We start from the raw sequence: 20,974 nt of genomic DNA on the forward strand, positions 1-20,974 counted from the left end.
CATACTTTCAATAGTATATTTAACAGATCAAAAGAGAGAAAAAGAAACAAAGTACAATGTTTTAAGGAGGATGCTGTAGTGTTAACCTATTGGTGAACTGCATATCCAAAAATATATCTGATGACGCTAAAAACAATTCTGATTCTTCCTTGCATCACAGTAATATGACAATACCATATATGCAGAGTCCACTGTATATAGTGATAAAAATGTGAAATAAATTTTTAGGAAAATCACATTGTAATCAACATATAACCATACCATAGTTGTACCAATATTCCCTCCCTCTACAACTTTTCCTAGTTGTTTTCTACTGACAATAATTGGCAATCAAGTAACATCCTGTACCATCCTGTCACTAAGTTTTCCTAAGCATGTTTGTTGGTATATCAGATTACCTGTAACTATTTTGAATGACACTACAGGAGACCTTTTGGTGTCTAAAATGACAGATAAGGAATCATGCTATCTTACATGAAGCAGGGATAATGCACAGTTAGAGTAGAACTATAGGCAAAACTTTTTTCATTTTGGATAGAGTAAGGGAGGTTTATAATAACCCCTGTAAGGTTTATTCTTGTCCCATTGGGGGGAAGTTTCCCTTCACTTCCTGTCCCATAGCCAAACAGGAAGTGAGAGGTAATCCCTGCAAATTAAGGGAATCCCTTGGGGACGCCCGGGTCACCAGAACTAGTGTCCGCATTGGAAGATTTATCCCTTTTATTACTTTTCTGGTGTTCAACCCAAAATTTGTGATTTTCTTTCACTTTTGTTTCAATGATAACGATAAACAGGACAAATAGGGACAGCAAATCCCCTTAACCGGGGGGGGGGGGGTTAGGGGTACAGAGAGCAATATTAAAAAACTGACAAATGTTCTAATCACGCTTCCCTCTATCCAAAGTTTTGCATTTAGTTATACTTTAATGTTGATGTTGAATTCTATTTCAGTGGACGATAGATACGTGAATGACTATAAATAAAATAACAGTGCCAGCACTGGGACAAGGTCTTTAGGCATCCAAGGCGAAGATGTCAAATTGCCTCCCCTCCACGAGCTTTGCTTGTATGTCAAAAATAAAGTCTAAAATGATTTTAACTCCTGTTAAGATTTTATAGGTTTATATTTTATGCTTTTTTTCTTATACAGCGAGACAAAAAACATGTATGAGAACTCTACTGTTCCATCAATTGGTACAATTTAAATATATATCCAGATATATGTGCTATGCTCTAAAAAAAAAAAAAAAATTGGTTCATTGGAATCAATGGTTCCAAATGTAAAAACAAAGACCAGTTGAAAAATGCTTGTTGATAAAATTTGAAAGGTTGCTTATATTAAACGAAAAAACTTGTCAATTTGTTTTTAGATTTACATGTAGGGATGAGCTGTCAGTTTGGACTGAATGTTTCTTGTTTGAAGGCACAGCAAACACCAATTAAGCCCTGGTTCACACTAGTGTGGGTTTGTGGCCCGTGTTTGCACGGGCGCGGAAGCCCATTCAATTGAATAGACTATCGTGCCTCCGTTTCCTGCAGAAAACACCATTTTGGAAACACAGCAGCTAGTGCGTTTTGACTGTAGGTGATTGTGGGTGCAGGAATGCGTGTGATGCACCCACAACAGTGTGAACAGGGCCTTAATTTGGCAGTTTGCACTATGTTGACACTAAACTACTCCGATGGTATGTATAAAAAGTATGCATAAAAAATAGTAAACATTTTATTTTAATAAATGCTAAAAAAAATTTTTTAAATAAGTTAACAAAAAAAATGTATTTATTTATTTTAAACTACAGTCATCAGTCAGTATCCCTGATAACTGCCGCGCCAGTCATATGGTGGTGCTGTACTGTACTGGTAACAGTATGTAAAAAAAATTGTGAAAAATAATTTAGTTAAATTTCTTAATTTTCCAAAAAATTGTGACAAAACAATTACAGCTTCAAAAAAACTTGCCATGCATTTTACTAAATACCCCAGACTATCTACTTTCCAAAAAGGGGTCATTAAGGGGGAGGGGGATTTGTGCTTTCCTGGAATTTTAGGGACCTCAAGAATTGAGATAGGCAGTCAGTAAATCAAGATTGATCAATTTTTCAATTAAATATGTATACTATAGTTTGCAGATGCTAGAATTTTCACACAAACCAATTAATATACAGTTATTGGAATTTTGGTTTACCAAAGACATGTAGCAGAATACATTTTGACCTAAATGTATAAAGAAATTTGATTTTATTGGATGAATTTTATAACACAAAGTAGAAAAAAATATTTTTTAAAAATTTTCAGTCTTTTTTCATTTATATAACAAAAAATTTAAACTACAGTGGTGATCAAATACCACCAAGCAAAATCTCTATTTGTTTGAAAAGAAATGTATACATTTTATTTGCATACGTGTTGCATGACCGAGCAATTGGCAGTTAAAGTAGCACAGAGTTGAATAACAAAAACGGCCTGGTCACGAAGTGGGTAAAACCTTCCAGAGCTAAAGTGCTTCAAGAAATGTAGAACTTTATTTTTGCCCTTAAAGCATTATTAACATCACTGCTCTCCAACAAACAGGATTTGTAAATATTTATTTGCTTTGGTGCATGTTCCCAAGGGCAGTGCCAAGTCTCCCCATGCCATTTGTTTGACAAGCTTCTGTCTATTATGCCCCGTACACACAATCGGAATTTTGGTCGGAAAAAGCTGTGATGGTTTTCCCGACGGAATTCCGATGGGATTTCGCTCAAGCTGTCTTGCATACACCCGGTCACACCAAATTCCGACCATCAAGAACACAGTGAGGTACAACACATGCGACGGGACTAGAAAAAGGAAGTTCAATAGCCAGTAGCCAATAGCTTCCGTCTCATAGTTGAATCTGAGCTTGCATGAGTTTTTGCACGTCGGAATTGCATACAAACGATAGGAATTTCCGATAGAAACTTTTTCTATCGGAAAAATTGAGAACATGCTATCAATCTTTTGCTGGAGGAAATTCGGCCAACAAAATCCCGATGGAGCATACACACGGTCGCATCGGTCTTTTGCTGGCTGAAATTCCGACCGTGTGTACGCGGTATAAGCCTAGAAAGCATTAATGTCAAGACTTCAATGGTCCATATTTGACATCAGAGCTTTAGTCGTGTTCTGCTAACCTAAATCAAACCAAACCCAGGTACATTTGACTCATCTCTACTCACTCTATTATTTTTATTATTCAACTGCATGACCCTGGGTGGGTATTCTAAGCAAATTCAGATTCACTTTGCTTACTAAGCTAGAAAAAAAAACTTTCTCTACTCCATTAATGAATCAATCCCTATGGGTGTGCTTACCCACTAAAAACTTAACCCTCTACCACTACACAGTTAAAATACAATTTCTGCTTTTTAAAATCATCTTCGCTAGCAGTGCAGCAATCAATGTTAAGGTAACTTTATACTACTTTTACCATATTTCTTTTTTATGTTTTTTCCATAATAAAAACCCTGTAAAGGATTCTATTGCCTTTATTTGCACTCAAGGACTAGAGCTTGGACGAAAAGCAGAATCTTTATGCCAGAGTATGATCATAAGTTTTCTAGTATCAACTAATATTTATTACCCTTGCAAATATTTAATCTGGACTTTACACAAATAGAACTATCAAGTGTTGTCTTTTCTAAGAATAAATAGCAAAAAAATCCATCACAACCTGCAGGTCTCTATAATTTAATCAGCAAATAAAAATGATAGGTGATGATAATCACACATTTGTATTACTAATGCGTTCAGAATGATAATGGGGGAGATTTACTAAAAGTGGAGCACCCAGAAATTGGGTGCAGCTGTGTAAGGTAGACAATCAGCTTCTAACTTCAGCTTGTTCAATTAAGCTTTGACAATAAAACCGGGAAGCTGATTAGTTTCTTTGGAGAGCTGCACCAGATTTTGCACCCTCCAGTTTTAGTAAATTAACTCAAATGTGTCTAGTGGTTGATTTACAAAAAGAGTTAAGAATGTACACTTTGTAATGTGATTGTTCACTTACTTTAGTAAATAAGGTGAAGTTGTGTTCACTATAAATGCTTAAACTGACACTAAATAATACCCTTATTCTCCCAAAATAATCTGTAAACAACCACCCCTTCATGGCCCTATGCAAAACTATTTTGCATAAACTTGTTTCTTACAGTGTTTTTCTGTCTCCATGCTTGGCCAGCTCCCAAAACTCTCCTTTTTCCCTTTAGGGCTTCACGCCACAAATACACACTCCAGATCTGCTCCGGATGCTTTTCTGCGTTTTTAACGCTTTCTGGTGTGTTTTCGATACATTTCCAGATGCTTTTTTTCTTGTTTTTTCATCTGGTGTGTTTTTGATGTGTTCCGGTGCATTTTTGATGCGTCTTACCGCATTCCAGTACAGTCTAGTGCAAGAAAAATGCAGCATATTCTACTTTTTTTTGATGGAACTGGTATGCCCTGGAACTGACTGCACTGATGTGAACTCTGCCATTGGAAACCATATAACCTACTTTCCATGCATTCTTGATGCAGAAAAAAAATGCACTGGACTGCATGTGGTGTAAACTGGCCCTCACTGTTTGCTTGGAAAAAATCCCATAGCCCATAGTTCCTAGTCCATGTCCTACATAAAGTGGGATCATGGAGAATTAATGTAGCCACCCTCTAACAGGGTGCTACTTGCTGTACTTTTTTCAAGTTGCGATCCTATACTTGAAAAGATTTTTGTTTTAAAGCAGAGTTTAGTGTCAGTTTGATTACGTGCTAGGGAAATGAAAAAAAAAAATATTTTGCTTGCACATAATTGAATTACTAAAATGAACACCGCTTCACCTATAAGAGCAGCACAGTGACTAAGTGGTTAGCACTTCTGCTTAGCAGCACTAGGGATGTTGGTTCAAATCCCAACCACGACACTACTTGCCTGTAATTTGCTTGTCCTCCCTGTGCCTCTATTGGTTTCCTCCCACACTCCAACGACATGCTGGTTGGTAAATTGGCTCTAGTATGTGTATGAATGTGAGTTAGGCACCTTAGGTTGTAAGCTCCTTGAGAGCAGGGACTCATATTTATGTACAATATATATGTAAATTGACTGTGCCATATACGTACCTGTAATAAACAAAAATAAATAAGAGAACAGACTCTATTCCACTGGGATGATTTAATAATGGCACTGACACTTTTTATTTTGTTAACTGAGTAAGATTTGTAAAGTGAATGTTCATTTAGTTTAGTTTAAAAAAATGTAAAATTGTACTTCAATCATCCAATCAAGTATGGGTATATGGGATTGTATGATATTATTTATTTATTTATTGTGGTTGAACTAGATGGACTTATGCCTTTTTTCAACCTGACTAACTAAGTAACTATGTATAAAAAAAATTTTGTTAATTTCCATTGCACATGATTTTTTTTTCTTGTATGTAATTGGATAATTAAAATAAGCACAGCTTCACCTTATTCACTAATCCAGGTTAGCATGGACATTTCTTGTGTCTTAATAGACCAGGGGCACCTCCAGGCGCACAGATTAAAATGTTAAGGATAGCAGGATGCCATGATGACCAACTTGGATCAAATCTAAGGCAATAATATTATTTTTAACTGAACAAAAATGAATTGGTCCCCAAACGGTAATGTCACATTATGATGACAGAATAAATAAAATAAGAACTGGAAAAAGTAGCTAAAATATTCATCAGTATAAATTGAATAATATTGCTTAGAATGTATTATCTCCAAATGTCAAAAGAGACCAGGAGAACTCAATAGAAGAGGGCATGTACACTGGCTACCAGGAAGCTCTGGGCACATAATTTAAAACATTGATGGGATGGTAGGTGACCATGATGACCACTTTGGATCAAATCTAAGATGACTATAACTTTTTTAAATGAACAAAAATGAAATGGTCTCAAAACAGTAATGTCACATTATGAAGAGAGAGTAAATAATAGATGGACTGGAAAAAAAGTAGTTAAAATATTCAACATTTATAAATTCGTATAATGTATAGAATGTATTATCTACATATGTCAAAAGAGACCAGGAAAAGTCAATAGAAGACCTGAAGCATGTACACTGAGTGCCAGGAAGCTCTGGGCACATAGATTAAAATGTTGAAGGGCTGGTAGGTGACCATGATGACCACTTTGGATCAAATCTAAGATGACTATCACTTTTTAACTGAACAAAAATGAAAGGGTCTTAAAACATTATTGTCACATTATGATGATAGAATAAATAATAGATGGACTGGAAAAAGTAGTTAAAATAGTCAGGATTTATAAACTGTATAATGCATAGAATGTATTATCTTCATATGTCACAAGGGACCAGGGGAACTCAATAGAAAAGGACATGTGCACTGGGTGCTAGGAAGCTCTGGGCACATCATTTAAAACATTCATGGACTGGTAGGTGACCATGATATCCGCTTTGGATCAAAATCTAAGATAACTATCACTTTTTTTAACTGAACAAAATGAAATGGTCTTAAAACAGTATTGTCACATTATGATGACAAAATAAATAATAGATGTATTGAAAAGTAATTAAAATATAGAACATTTCAAAACTGTGTATGTAATGTATAGAATGTTGAGGAGCTGATAGATGACCATGTTGACCACTTTGCGTCAAATCTAAGATGACTATCATTTTTTTTAAAGAACAAATATGAATTACTCTCAAAAAAGTAATGTCACATTAAGATGATAGAATAAATAATACATGAACTGGAAAAAAAGTAGTTAAAATATTCAACATTTATAAATTGTATAATGCATAGAATGTATTATCTTCATATGTCAAAAAAGACCAGGAGAACTCAATAGAAGACCTGGGGCATGTATACTGGGTGCCAGGAAGCTCTGGACACATAGAATAAAATGTTGAGGGGCTGGTAGGTGACCATGATGACCACTTTGGATTAAATCTAAGGTGACTATCGCTTTTTTAACTGAACAAAAATGAAATGGTCTTAAAGCATTATTGTCACAATATGATTATAGAATAAGTAATAGATGGACTGGAAAAAAAGTAGTTCAAATATAGAACATTTCAAACTGTATAATGCATAGAATGTTGAGGGGCTGGTAGGTGACCATGATGATAACTTTGGATCAAGTCTAAGATGACTATCTTTTTTTAACTGAACAAAAATGAATATGTCTCAGAACAGTAATTTCACAATATGATGATAAAATAAATAATAGATGGACTGGGAAAAAGGAGTTAAAACATTCAATTTATATAAACTGTATAATGCATATAAAGTATTATCTCCATGTCTCAAAAGATACCAGGAGAACAAAATAGAAGACCTGGGGCATGTACACTGGGTGCCAGGAAGCTCTGGGTACATAAATTAAAATGTTGATGGGCTTGTCGTTGACCATAGTGACCACTTAGGATCAAATCTAAAATGACTATCATTCTTGTAACTGAATGAAATGGTCTTAAAACAGTATTGTCACATTATGATGACAAAATAAATAATAGATAAATTGAAAAGTAGTTTAAATATTTCAAAACTGCATAATGCATAGAATGTATCTTATATTAGAAGAAACCAGGGGCACTCAGTAGCAGACCTGAAGTACCAGGCTTGGATGCCAGGGTCTAGCAATACCCCTGCTATTGAACAATAAATTGCCCTAAATAAATGTATCACTTCTACCCTAATAATTAAAGTGGGGGAATACATTTGCATTAAAGAATTAAGAGTTCCAGACATTTTGTAAAGTTGTGTGCTTTGTTTTCATACTTGATCCCAAGAAAGCCATGGCTTTTGAATTGTTTGGGATGGGGCGGAAGGAGGTCAGGAGTTCATTAGATCTTCAATATCCATAGGGAGGTGATGAAAAAACAAATAATACAAGCTTGTGACACCAAAAGACAAACATCAGAGGATGAGAAGGGGGGACACAGGGGAGATGGGAAGTGTAAGGTTGCAATAAAGGAGTGGATAAGGTGACCTGTGTCCTGTGAGTGACCAGATGCCTACATGGGAGGTGATTAGAGCGCTTGGGGAACTACAAATCTCAGCACAAATGGATCTCCTGGCATGGGACATCTGATCTTACCTTGAGAGGCTGCTATCACTGACAAAGAGAAACACTAGCAGAACCAGTGAAACGGAAATGTAAAGCTCTCAGCTAGTACACCAGTATAAATTACTGAGGACATGGTGTAAACAGTCCGGTCATAACCCTGGAACATTAAACAGCCCTGCTGGGATCGCGGTGCCACTATCTCATCCCCTCTCCCTCTTTCCTCTGTTTATCTCAATGTAATCTCCCTTAAACTTCCCCATCAACAGATTTCAATCCTAATCCCTCGGAGGATAAAGCCGTGCCACTCTGTTCTAGCTTCTACCATGGACCGGTTAACCCTCTCAGCTCGGAGCCTGGCTACCTGTCTGCTGCTCACAGGCTGCCCGTTGCCAGGAGTCTCTGCCCTGATCAGGGTATAGGCAATACTTCCCAGAGAGCAAACATTATAAGTGATTAGGAGAGGGGCACATAATCACATCCCTGGGTGACCTGGCATCTACATCTCATACCAGGGAGCTGAAGGAAGACCTTGGACAGATATGCAAAGAACGTAATGGGCTATCCTATGAAAATAAATTCAAAGAGAGATAAGTCAGGAGCAGCACCTGTAGGTGGCCTCATGACTCATCTAGATATGCAGGATGACTATTGCCATAGGAACTCCCAACTCCTACGATTTACTATCCCTCTCTCCCTGCCAACATTTTACTGTAAATGCATGTACAATATACCTATCTACACTATATATTATATACACTATACATTATAACACACAGTGTATGTTCCCCATGTCTTCTAATGAGTGTTTTTTTTAAATCTCTTTTGAGCTATGGAGATACTTGTACAGTGTATAAATATATACAATTTTACGTGTGTGTACATATATATATATATATATATATATATATAAAATATCTATATATATCTATATATATATATAGATATATATATATAGATATATATATATCTATATATATATATCTATATATACTACACAAAAAAGAAAAGAAAAAGAAAATATACATTGTATTGAGTGTCTCGTGTTTCTTTTGAGATATACGCTATGTGTATTATACATTATACGGTTTAGTGATGTTGAAGCAAACAAAAAAGCAAAACAAAAAAACAAAACAAAACAAAAACAAACAAAAAAAAATGTATATATATATTTGTTTCAACATCTCTGAACTGTATAATATATACATACAGCGTATATCTCAAAAGAGACAAGAGACACTCAATAGAAGACCTAGGGCACATACACTGAGTGTATATATATATATATATATATATATATATATATATATATATATATATATATATATATATATATACACATGCAGGTTGATATAATGAGGCTGACATTTTTATGGAATTGATAAATGTTTCCTCCTACAAATTCCAGGCTACAACTGCCATAGGATCTCAAAAGTCCTATCCAAGTCCTACAACTTCCATAATACAATGATAGTACTTCTCACTCCTTGTCAACATAATATATATATATATATATATATATATATATATATATATATATATATATATATATATATATATATCTATATATATATATATATATATATATATATAGATATATATATAGATATATATCTGCATATTATATATATTATATATATATATATATATATATATATATATATATATATAATATATATACCTCACAACATTATATATATATATATATATATATATATATATATATAATATATATAACTGAACATTATACATATAAACGTTTGGATTGGATTGCTGCAGGATGATACAGTGAGGCTGATTTAGTAAATAGATGAGACATTTTACACAATAAATTCAATAAATAATGTAAACATTAATTTCAATAGTCCAGTCTTGTAAGAAGCAAAGTGCTGTGTAATTATATTTTATAATGTAATATGCTCTTAGATGGATCATTGAATTGAATATTCACATAAATAAAAACAGTCAATAATGAACTGCAACTCAGCTAAGGTCTGTTTTGTATCTGTCTCATCTTATTATCACTATATGGAAGGCAAAAATCTGTTTTCTCAATTCAATTATCAGGTCTATTTATCAGTTTTCACCCAAAATCCACACATTTATCTATTTGAATGTACATGTGTAGCCTTTGTGGTTTAACTTATTGTATTTTCTATATTTTTACAGGTATTACAGATCATCTTTAATTAAGCTATTTTCATTAAACATAGTTATTTAAGAAAAAAAGCCAACAGTGAAATTTTCCTAAATTTCTCTGAATGTAAAAAAAATGATGGGGTTCTAAACAATTATAAACAAAATGTAGCATTTTAAGCAATCTATCTATCTATCTATCTATCTATCTATCTATCTATCTATCTATCTATCTATCTATCTATCTATCTATCTATCTATCTTTATATCTATCCCAAAGAAACACAAAAAGTGCTCCATATGTAAACAAGTATTTATTTGCAGAAATATCTTTCTCGTGGAAAAAAAAAAATATATACTTTAATATAAATCTTTGTATCTGAAACAATGGGGATCAGCAGAGGAGGCTGTCAAAGCCTGACAAGACACCCTATATTTAATCATATAGTACAAAGTTGCAGACAGTGTTCTGAGTTCTCTTGGACCAGCAAGGCTCAGGACAGCATGAAATATACAAGGCCATGGAGTTAAATATAAAAATGGAATCATTAGGTATATACATTTGGTCTCTTCTCTTGGATATGCTTATATAGTCTTTAGAAGTTCTTGTCATCATAAGGTGAGATGTCCCTTCCTTCAGGGGCTGTATATAGGTTCCTTCCCTAAGGTCATGATGCCGTGGTCCCACATAGGCGACTTGAGCCCACCACCTCTTTGAGGTCATTTTCAGGTTTTCCAGCCACCATAAACGGCCACGTCTGTCAGAGAAAGGAAACAAGTACAAATGAGTTGAATGTTCCTAGCACCTAAGGAGACAGCTCTGCTATTGCTGGGAATCAGGCTAGGGAATCCAGCCCGTTAATATAACAGACCTCCACAGGCAGTCATTGTATATATAGGAATAGAAATATACCATGTACATGGAGGATTACATTGAGTCTTGTGTGGGATGAAGACCCTGACATGAAGGGATTAGTCACACAGCAGATAGAAGCCCTGATTCATTGAAATACATTTATCACACACTAGCTTCCAGGCACAATAATACTATCTGGATCTGGTCAGGGCTAATCACCTAAGTATCCTATTTTAGTTGCTTTTATTTCAAATAATCCTTGCATTACTACAAGCAATACATTATTTGTATAGTAGTTTAAAAAACAGGAGTGGCCGCTAAACTTATCAAACTTTTTTTTCGTTTTTTAAATTAATTTATTTATTTTTTACTATTCCATTTTATTTTCTGCAATTATCATAGTCCATCCAGGATTTTATATCTAGTTTATTATAAGAAAAATAGTAATAACCACAACAAAAATATTAATACTAAATATAATAATAACTACTGCTGAACAACAACAAATACTTGCACTACTGCTACCACTACTATTACTATTATTGTTAGTCATATTAGTGTTTATTTGCTGTGGTTTAACAGTAATATTTCATTATTTGTGATTGTTTAAAAGCAGTTTAGTAGTAGCAACTATTCGTATTTGTTGTTCTGTTCATTATTTGTGATTGTTTAAAAATAGTTAGTAGTAGCATTACTATTCATAATTGTTGTAGTGCAGCAGTATTGTTATTATTAATTATAATAATAATAATAATAATAAAAAAAATAATAATAAAAAATGAATAACAAAAAATAATTATGGCGGTTAAACAATAACAGATACAAAATAATATTATTTTGTTATCTATATATATATGTATCTCTCTCTCTCTCTCTCTCTCTCTCTCTCTCTCTCTATATATATATATATATTATATTATAATAATATGAATCTTTGTATTATTATTTTATATTAATAAAAATAATAGTTTATATATATGTATATATATATATATATATATATATATATATATATATATACATATATATATATATATATATATATATATATATATATATATATATATATATATATATATACATATACATATATATATATATATATATATATATATATATATATATATATATATATATTATTAGTAATGCTGCTGCTACTGCTACTGACTACTTTACACAGTAACAAATAATAAGAAATAAACAAAACATAAATGATTATAATAATAACAACAATAATTACGGTTAAACAACAACAAATACAAAATAATATTAATGGTCGTTGTTGTTGTTGTTATTACTATTATTTTATATTATTGTTATTATTATTATTAATAATAATAATAATAATAATAATAATAATTATTATTATTTATTATTATATTTAATAATTAAATAATAATTATTAATAATTAATAGGTAATAACAATTTAATATTAATAATAACGGTTAAACAGCAAATACAACATAATAGGACATGTTATTATTATGATTATTATAATTATAATTATGATTGATATATATATATATATATATATATATATATATATATATATATATATATATATATATATATATATATATATATATATATATATATATATATATATATATATATATATATATATATATATGTGTGTGTGTGTGTGTGTGTGTGTGTGTATTTTTTTTTATGTGTACATTGTAATGTTCCACAACTCTTTATTTTACTGTTTGTATTTTAGTGCTGGTTTTGTTATTGATTTTTCGCATTTAAATGTATTTAAAATATTGTCTCACAGATTTGTTAAACAATTGAATTTTGTGATCCTGCTTTTAATGAAAACAAACAAAACTCAAAGGTTGTACATCGTGTAACTTTTTTTCTTAATTAAGGGAGTGGGATGTATGTTGTGCTGATAAAGATAAAATTCCTCCCTTGCAAAAAAAAAAAAAAAAAAAAGAAAAGAAAAAAAAAGAAAGTAAAAAAAAAAAAAAAGTCCTAACAGCTTCATAATTTACAGCCGGGGAGATAAGAGAAGAGTTATGTCTACAGACTGCAGCTCTGCAGAAATTGTATTGTTACAATAATACTTACAATAGTCTCAGCTAAGCAGACGTTGTATCTGTCAGCTGTCTGTCCTCCTATCTGGTATTGATAATTAAGTGATCACCTATAGATGATCTGTAGATAAAATCCATACAATATACATAAAAGTTGGTCCCTTAGGACACTTACCAGGTTGACAGGATGGATATATCCATTCTCATACTTGTCATTGGCTAGTATCTGTCTCAGATGAGCAATATAGCTTGAAGCCAGCCTGAGGGTGTCCAGCTTGGAGAGTTTAGTGTCCGCTGGTACCCAGGGTAAGGTAGTCTTGAGTCTGGAGAAAGCTTTGCTGAGTACCCTCATCCTGGCTCTCTCCCTGGCATTGGCAGCATTCCTCTGGACCTGCTTCCCTTCATGGTTAACCCCACCCAGGGGACTTTTCTTGCGTGGGGCTTTCCTCCTCTTTCCTGTAGCTCCTCTGCCTTTCTTGGGAGATCCATTGTCACAGTTGGAACTTTCCTCGTTGCTGTCATTTGAAATCCCAAACTCTTTACTAGAATCCAGTTTGATGCCATCACATCCCAACATTTCCACCTCCTGGAAGTCCTCCACATCACTCAGAGAGCCAGTAGACATGGTCTGCACACTGCCTTGCTTGCCCTTCTTCCCTTCAGGGATCAAGGTGTAAATGCAGAATAAAGGGGATGTGTTTGATGAACAATTTTCAGTGGACACGCCTGTTCCAGTGTTTGTCTTAGGGAGAGAGCTGTGGAATTTGATGTGGACAGTAGTCATTTATTTATTGGATGGAGGGCGGGTCTGGGCTGAGCCTAATGATACAAGGAGGAGACATTCTCCCTAAAGATCTTCTCCCTCTCTTCTACTAGCCTATGGCTTCCTCCCACTACTCATCACTTACTAACACACTACATTCCTGGAGCTAGCACACTCCATGCTATTTAGTTTACTTAAATCTTATCACTTGTATTGCAACTACTTAACATTTTACTAAACTAAATGACTATTAATCAAAATACATAAAAAATCACACATACTACTGAACTACTAGCTTGCAAAACCGCATCATTTAATGATCTCTCTGTGTGCACATCATATAAGCAGAGTAGCAGACACTGGGGTTCATTTACTAAAACTAGAGAGTGCAAAATATGGTGCATCTGTGCATGGCAGCAATCAACTTCTAACTTGTACAATTAAGCTTTGACAAAAACAAACAAAAAAACAAACAAACTGGAAGCTGATTGGTTTCTATGCAGAGCACCAGTTTTAGTAAATCTCCTACAGTGACATCCTATGTCAGGATTTACTGAAACTCCACCATGGGCAGAATCCTAGGAGGGAGCATCCCAAGTGTCTATCATGACATGGCTGATGGCTTGCAGTGTCTCCTGGAGGTTTAGACCCTATTACAGAGGTCAGAGGCCATCAGAGCTCATTACTAGCTGATTCCTATAAAATAACAAACTGCCCCAATACTGGATCTAATACAACAGGACACCCAGGGAACTAATTGCACAGACAAGCCTGCAAATAAGCAGTCATTTAAAGTCAATACGAAATAATGAAAGTAGATCTTTTTTTTTTTTTAAAGTTATGTTTGATGCTTGTGTGTAACAAATACAAGCAAAGTAGACTATCAGAACATAGTTGTTGAAAACGGATTTTTGTTTGAAAATCGAACTTGACTTCCCTACAATCATAGAAGCTTGATTAATTGCAATACAACTGCTAAATGTTTACTATATGTAATATATGTAATGCAACATCTATCTATCTATCTATCTATCTATCTATCTATCTATCTATCTATCTATCTATCTATCTATCTATCTATCTATCTATCTATCTATCTATCTATCTATCTATCTATCTATCCATCTATTTGTCTATCTATCTATCCATCTTCACACATACACACATATCATCATTTTTTACTTTATAAATTGCATATATATATATATACACACACACACAATATTCTTTTACATTATACATTGCATGTTTATACATATCCTATATACACACACATAAAATATATATATATATATATATATATATATATATATATATATATATATATATATATTTACATTTATATTTGGTATACCAATACATGTATGCATATATATATATATATATATATAAATATATATAGTCTATTTATTTATATTCCGTATAATAATATATATAAGACAATTTTCACTTTCCGTTCCTTGCATGTATTAGTTCGAATGTCTTATCTAATTCTATCTATTAATCAATTGTCTAATCTAATTGATTATTGTCTTGCTTGAAATAAACGTCTTATCTCAACTGTCTGGCTGTGAATAAACCGACTTACTGCTAGTTTGTTCACAGAGATCAGGACTTTTGGAATAAACATGACAATAGCCATTTCCTACAAACAACAGATCGCATTAAAATCCAGTGCGATCCTTTGCACGATTTGTATACACACAAATGTATAAACTTATTCTGTTACTGTGTATCTACTTTACACATGTAGTATACCATCAAACTAGATACAAAGTTGCCATGGATGACAGTTATTAGAATAGAACACTTCTGCATTTTACTACTTTTTCTTGTTACAAAGCTCTTTGAAAATATAATTAATACTTACATTTATTGTAAGTAGAACACATCATTTGTAGAGGTTAGACAAATAATGTTATTTTTTTTATATTTTAATGACCGAGTGGTTTTGATTTGTTTAAGGAATAGATCATTTTCTGTTATTTGAAAATGCTCCACTTTTTTTGTAAATCAACCGTGAACAATGAATGCTGATATCACTGTATGATACAGATGACATGACATCGTGCTACTAAAGACATCACTGTATGATACATATGACATCACTATATGCTACTAAAGACATCACTGTATGATATATATGACATCACTATATGCTACTAAAGACATCACTGTATGATACAGATGACATTACTATATGCTACTAAAGACATCACTGTATGGTACAGATGACATCACTGTATGGTACAGATGACATCACTATATGCTACTAAAGACATCATTTTATGATACAGATGACATCACTATGTGCTAAAGACATCACTGTATGATACAGGTGACATCACTATGTGCTACTAAAGACATCACTGTATGGTACAGATGACATCACTATGTGATACTAATGACATCACTGTATGATACAGATGACATCACTATGTGATACTAATGACATCACTGTATGGTACAGATGACATCACTATGTAATACTAATGACATCACTGTATGATACAGATGACATCACTTTGTAATACTAAAGACATCATTGTATGATACAGATTACATCATTATGTTATACTAATTACATCACTGTATGATAGGAATGCCATCACTGTGTAATACTGATGACATCACTGTAGAATACAGATGACATCACACCAGTTAGAACAATGCAACATGACATCATTACGTTATACTAATTATTACAGTGCATGATATGAATGCCATCAATGTGGCATACTGATGACATCACTGTAGAATACACATGACATCACATCTGTTAGAACAATGCAAGAATGAAAGCAACCCAGGTTGATAGGTTGATACCTGTTTGTCCTTGTATTTGTAATATTAAGCATATAGTTAACACATCTCAACTAACAAAAACAAAATATCATCCGAAGCAAGCACAAATAACTGCAAATCTATTATTATTTATGAACAAAAATAAGATTGTTAGAGGTAACAACTCAACTTAAAAAAAAAAAAAAGAAAGATTTGTTTGATTTCTTACAATTAACCTTGAATTTGCAGAAACACATTGCTTTTGTCATTTTGTGATTCTCTTTGCTGCGACAGACCCATGATTACAGGCATTGGTATTAATGGTGAGCTCCTGAAATGAGAGAACTTTTAGCTGTATTGTAATCTGCGATGAGCTCAGTGGAACAGCCAAGGTTAGGATAAGGCTAGACTACAAACCATTCATATTATCCACAATAATTAGGGTTGGTGAACAGCAGGGGCGGACTGACAACTCATGGGGCCCCAGGCAATAGGAGATTATGGGGCCCCCAGGCAATCAGAGATTATGGGGCCACACAGTAGACACAAAGACACACACACACAGTATACAATCACACTGTATACATAGACATGTGTCTATTGGCTGAGAAGGTACTGGAGAGGTGGGGCAGCTATAATCTCAGGATTTTTGGACCAAAAGGATGTCGGTAAGGGACATTTCAGAGACAGATGTAAAAAAAAAAAACCGACAAATTTTTACATACTGTCCCTGGTTTACTGAGGCTGGCAACCCTGATGGAGCCTCCTAGTGGCATGGAGCCCTGGGCAGTGCCCGAGTGGCCCAATGGTCAGTCCGCCCCTGGTGAACAGCAACTCTCATCTCATAGTACATACACTTGTGTCAGGAGCCATGGCACTCCCCCACCAACCACATGATCCACCATACTATTGCATAGGTTTTATATTGTGTATGTGCTCTTAGGTGTTTAGGCATAAATAGATCTGATCCTATATGTTGTTGCTTAAAGTGATACTAAAGGCACGATAGCATCTATGATGCAATTTTTCACTAGCATTAATATGGCAGGCTATTTTTCGGAGTACCCCATAACTTACATTGTTGACCTGTTGTTCCTATTTTTTCAAATTCAACAGACCAAGCTGGGCAGCAAAAGTAAAAAAAATAGAAGGTTGAGACAAACCATTTAACACTGACAGGGGTGAACAATGGTCAGCTTTTTATCATTTAGTTAAAACCTTTATCCCAAAAGGAAAAAAAAAAATATTTCTAGTTGGAGTTAAGATTTTATTTGTTAGTCACTTATGTGAAGTCAATCTAAATCTACTAATCGGTCTAAGGCTCTGTTCCCATCTGGCATTTTGGGATCTCGGGGATAATCGCAGCAATCCTAAATTGCACTGCAATAACAAAACGCATGTTTGGGTGCCAATAATTTGAAACAGCACCTAAAACACAGCGGTTTTGCCCATGTTTATCCCCCAGCAATCACAGCAAACTGCTACGTTCGAAGTGTGTCTCCCAAAAAAGGAGCAGGAACTTCTTTTGGGCATCAAGCTTCACGCGTTGTGGTTTACCGTGATTTACATGCAATTTATCATGTGATAATCATAGCAAAACAGCATCCTGTTTAGGTGCCATTGAATATGAATGACACATAAACATGCATTTTGCAATTGCAGTGCGATTTGTGATCACAGCCAGAATCGCAGCGATTCTGACTACCACTACTCTGCTGTCCAAAGGTGTCTCCATTTCTCCTGCATAGATAGAGGAGCAACCCTAAGATAGGTAGTTTTTTACTGGCTGGATCACCAGGTAAAAAATAAGGGAAAAAAACGCAAATTGCTGCAAAATCGCGGTAAAAACACAGCAAGCACCACAAAAAGCACTGCAGAATCGCTCAAAAGCAACATGCATGAAAAGAAAAGTAATGCAGTAACAATATCTAAGGCTAAAGTGTTTTTTTAAGCTCCTAGAAGCTGTTATTAGCATTTTTCTGCTCCTAGAAGCTAAATAGTGTTTCCTATGTGTCCAAACACACTACTTTAGGCTATTAGCGTTTTTTGAGCTTCCGTGTTTTTGTAGAGTTTCTTGGAGCGTTTTTCCAGCAGAAATGCTCCTAAACACTGCTAAATGCTCCTAAATGCTACTAATAGCGTTTTTTGGGCTCCCCCCCCCCCTTTAAATACAAAAATGGCAATAAAAATGCCAAAGGTAAAAATTGCAACAGAAACTCGTACAGGATCCTTTTCAAAAATCACATCAGAATTGCATTGCATGTATGTAAATGGCCTCCATGAAAAGTCATGTTATTTCATTTATCATGTGATTCCATGTGTTCTGGAACAGTGTGAACCTTAACCACTTCAATACCGGGCACTTAACCACCTTCCTGCCCAGACCAATTTTAAGCTTTCAGCGCTGTCGCATTTTGAATGACAATTGCGCGGTCATGCTATACTGTACCCAAATGACATTTTTATCATTTTTTTCCCCACAAATAGAGCTTTCTTTTGGTGGTATTTGATCACCTCTACGGTTTTTATTTTTTGCTAAACAAATAAAAAAATACCAAAAATTTTGAAAAAAAAAAAAGTATTTTTTTGTTTCAGTTTCAAAACTTTATAAATAAGTAAATTTTCTCCTTCACTGATGGGCACTGATGGGGATACACTGATGGGCAATGATAAGGCGGCACTGATGGGCACTGATGAGGTGGCACCAATGAAGTGGCACTGATGAGGTGGCATTGATGGACACTGATATGTGGCACTGATAGGCGGCACTGATGGGCACTGATAGGCGGCACTAATGGGTGGCACTGATGGGCGACACGGATGGGCACTGATAGGTGGCACAAATTGGCACTGATAGCTGGCATGGATGGGCGGCATGGATGGGCATGGATAGGCGGCACAGGTGGGCATGGGTAGTTGGCACAGGTGGGCATGGGTAGGCGGCACAGGTGGGCATGGGTAGGCAGCACAGGTGGGCATGGATGGGCACTGATAGGTGGCATGGATGGGCACTGATAGGCGGCATGGATGGGAACTGATAGGCGGCATTGTATTATAATATACTGTACTAATGGATGCCAATCAGTGCCAAACAATAATGCATGCCAATCAGTGATGCCCATTGTGGGCACTGATTGGCATCCATTATAAGCACTGATTGGCATCCATTGTGGCACTGACTGGAATCCCTGGTGGTCTAGGGTGGCATACCTTATCCTGGGCATCCCTGGTGGTCTGGTGGCGTCCCTGGTGGTCCAGTGTGGGCATCCTCGGGGGGGCTGTGCTGATAATCGATCAGCACAGGCCCCCCCTGTCAGAGGAGCAGCCGATCGGCTCTCCTCTACTCGCGTCTGACAGACGCGAGTGAGGAAAAGCCGATCACCGGCTCTTCCTATTTACACTGTGATCAGCCGTGTAATCGAGATCGTAGTTGCCGGGTGTCAGACTGACACCCCGCAACAACGATCGCCGCGATGCGCGCCCCCGGGGGCGCGCAGCGGCTCATAATCCTGAGGACGTCATATGACAGCCGATCAGGATTATGAAACCACTTTGCCGCCGTCAATTTGTAATAGGGCGGGCGGCAAGTGGTTAAGGTAGAATAGGTGTATAAAACAAGCTAATGCTTTATTTATTTTTTTGTGGATTATTGTTTTAGGCCTGATTCACACCTATGCATTTTTAGTGCTTTTTGCATTTTGCAGATTTGCACTACAGTCCATTTACCATGGGAATCTATGGGACATGTTCTGTAGAGCAAAATGCAAAAAGCACTAAAAATGCATAGATGTGAATCAGGCCTCAGGCTCAATTCATATCCATGCATGTTGCTTTTGAGCAATTCCGCAGTGCTTTTTGTGGTGCTTGCCACGATTTTACCACGATTTTGCCTCAATTTTTTTTTACACTGTATATAGCTGGTTGCTAAGGAGGGGGCCGGGAAGCCAGCCGCTGCGTCCTTAACAACCGATGAGTCATCAGTTGTCAGCAGGCTTCCCACTAAAAAAAAAAAAGAATCGCCAGCTACAAAAAAAAACTATAGAAAAACAGCGTGGGGGCCCCCAGGATCCCGGCCCCTCCCCTATCTGAATGAGTATGGGGTACATTGTACCCCTAAACATTCACAAAAAAAAGTAGTGTAGTGTTAAAAAATGCAGTAGACAGTTTTTGACAAGTCTTTTATTAAAAATCTTCTTCTCCACTTCTTCTCATCTTCATCCTCAAGTCTTCTCCTTCTTCCCCTGTTTTTTCTTCTGCTCTTCTTTTGTCTTCTTTGTCCGGTGTTCTTGTTCCTCTGCTGCCGCTCCAGCCAACGACCCTCCTCCGATTCTGCGT

The 20,974-nt window shown here is 35.2% G+C and overlaps 1 protein-coding gene across 1 annotated transcript; it reads right to left on the reverse strand.

The window, feature by feature from the left end:
• Window positions 1–10,491: 10,491 nt before the first annotated feature.
• TCF21 (transcription factor 21) lies at window positions 10,492–13,835 on the reverse strand. The gene is made up of 2 exons (XM_077486824.1): window positions 13,268–13,835; window positions 10,492–10,954 (listed from the first exon to the last, which is right to left on the reverse strand). Exons 1-2 carry the CDS (start codon window positions 13,715–13,717, stop codon window positions 10,865–10,867), a joined length of 540 nt encoding a protein of 179 aa, XP_077342950.1. The 5' UTR covers window positions 13,718–13,835; the 3' UTR covers window positions 10,492–10,864.
• Window positions 13,836–20,974: the final 7,139 nt, after the last annotated feature.

Source organism: Lithobates pipiens, unplaced genomic scaffold (assembly GCF_037356315.1).
Source record: "Lithobates pipiens isolate NorthernLeopardFrog02 unplaced genomic scaffold, aLitPip1_a1.2 Scaffold_18, whole genome shotgun sequence".
Lineage (NCBI taxonomy): Eukaryota > Metazoa > Chordata > Amphibia > Anura > Ranidae > Lithobates > Lithobates pipiens.

Bases quoted from the DNA above. Each gene is read 5' to 3' on its own strand.
- TCF21 (XM_077486824.1), bottom strand. From the start codon at position 13,717: ATGTCTACTGGCTCTCTGAGTGATGTGGAGGACTTCCAGGAGGTGGAA. The intron at 10,955-13,267 runs GTAAGTGTCCTA...TTTCTCTGACAG, and splicing joins ATATCCATCCTGTCAACCTG to ACGTGGCCGTTTATGGTGGC.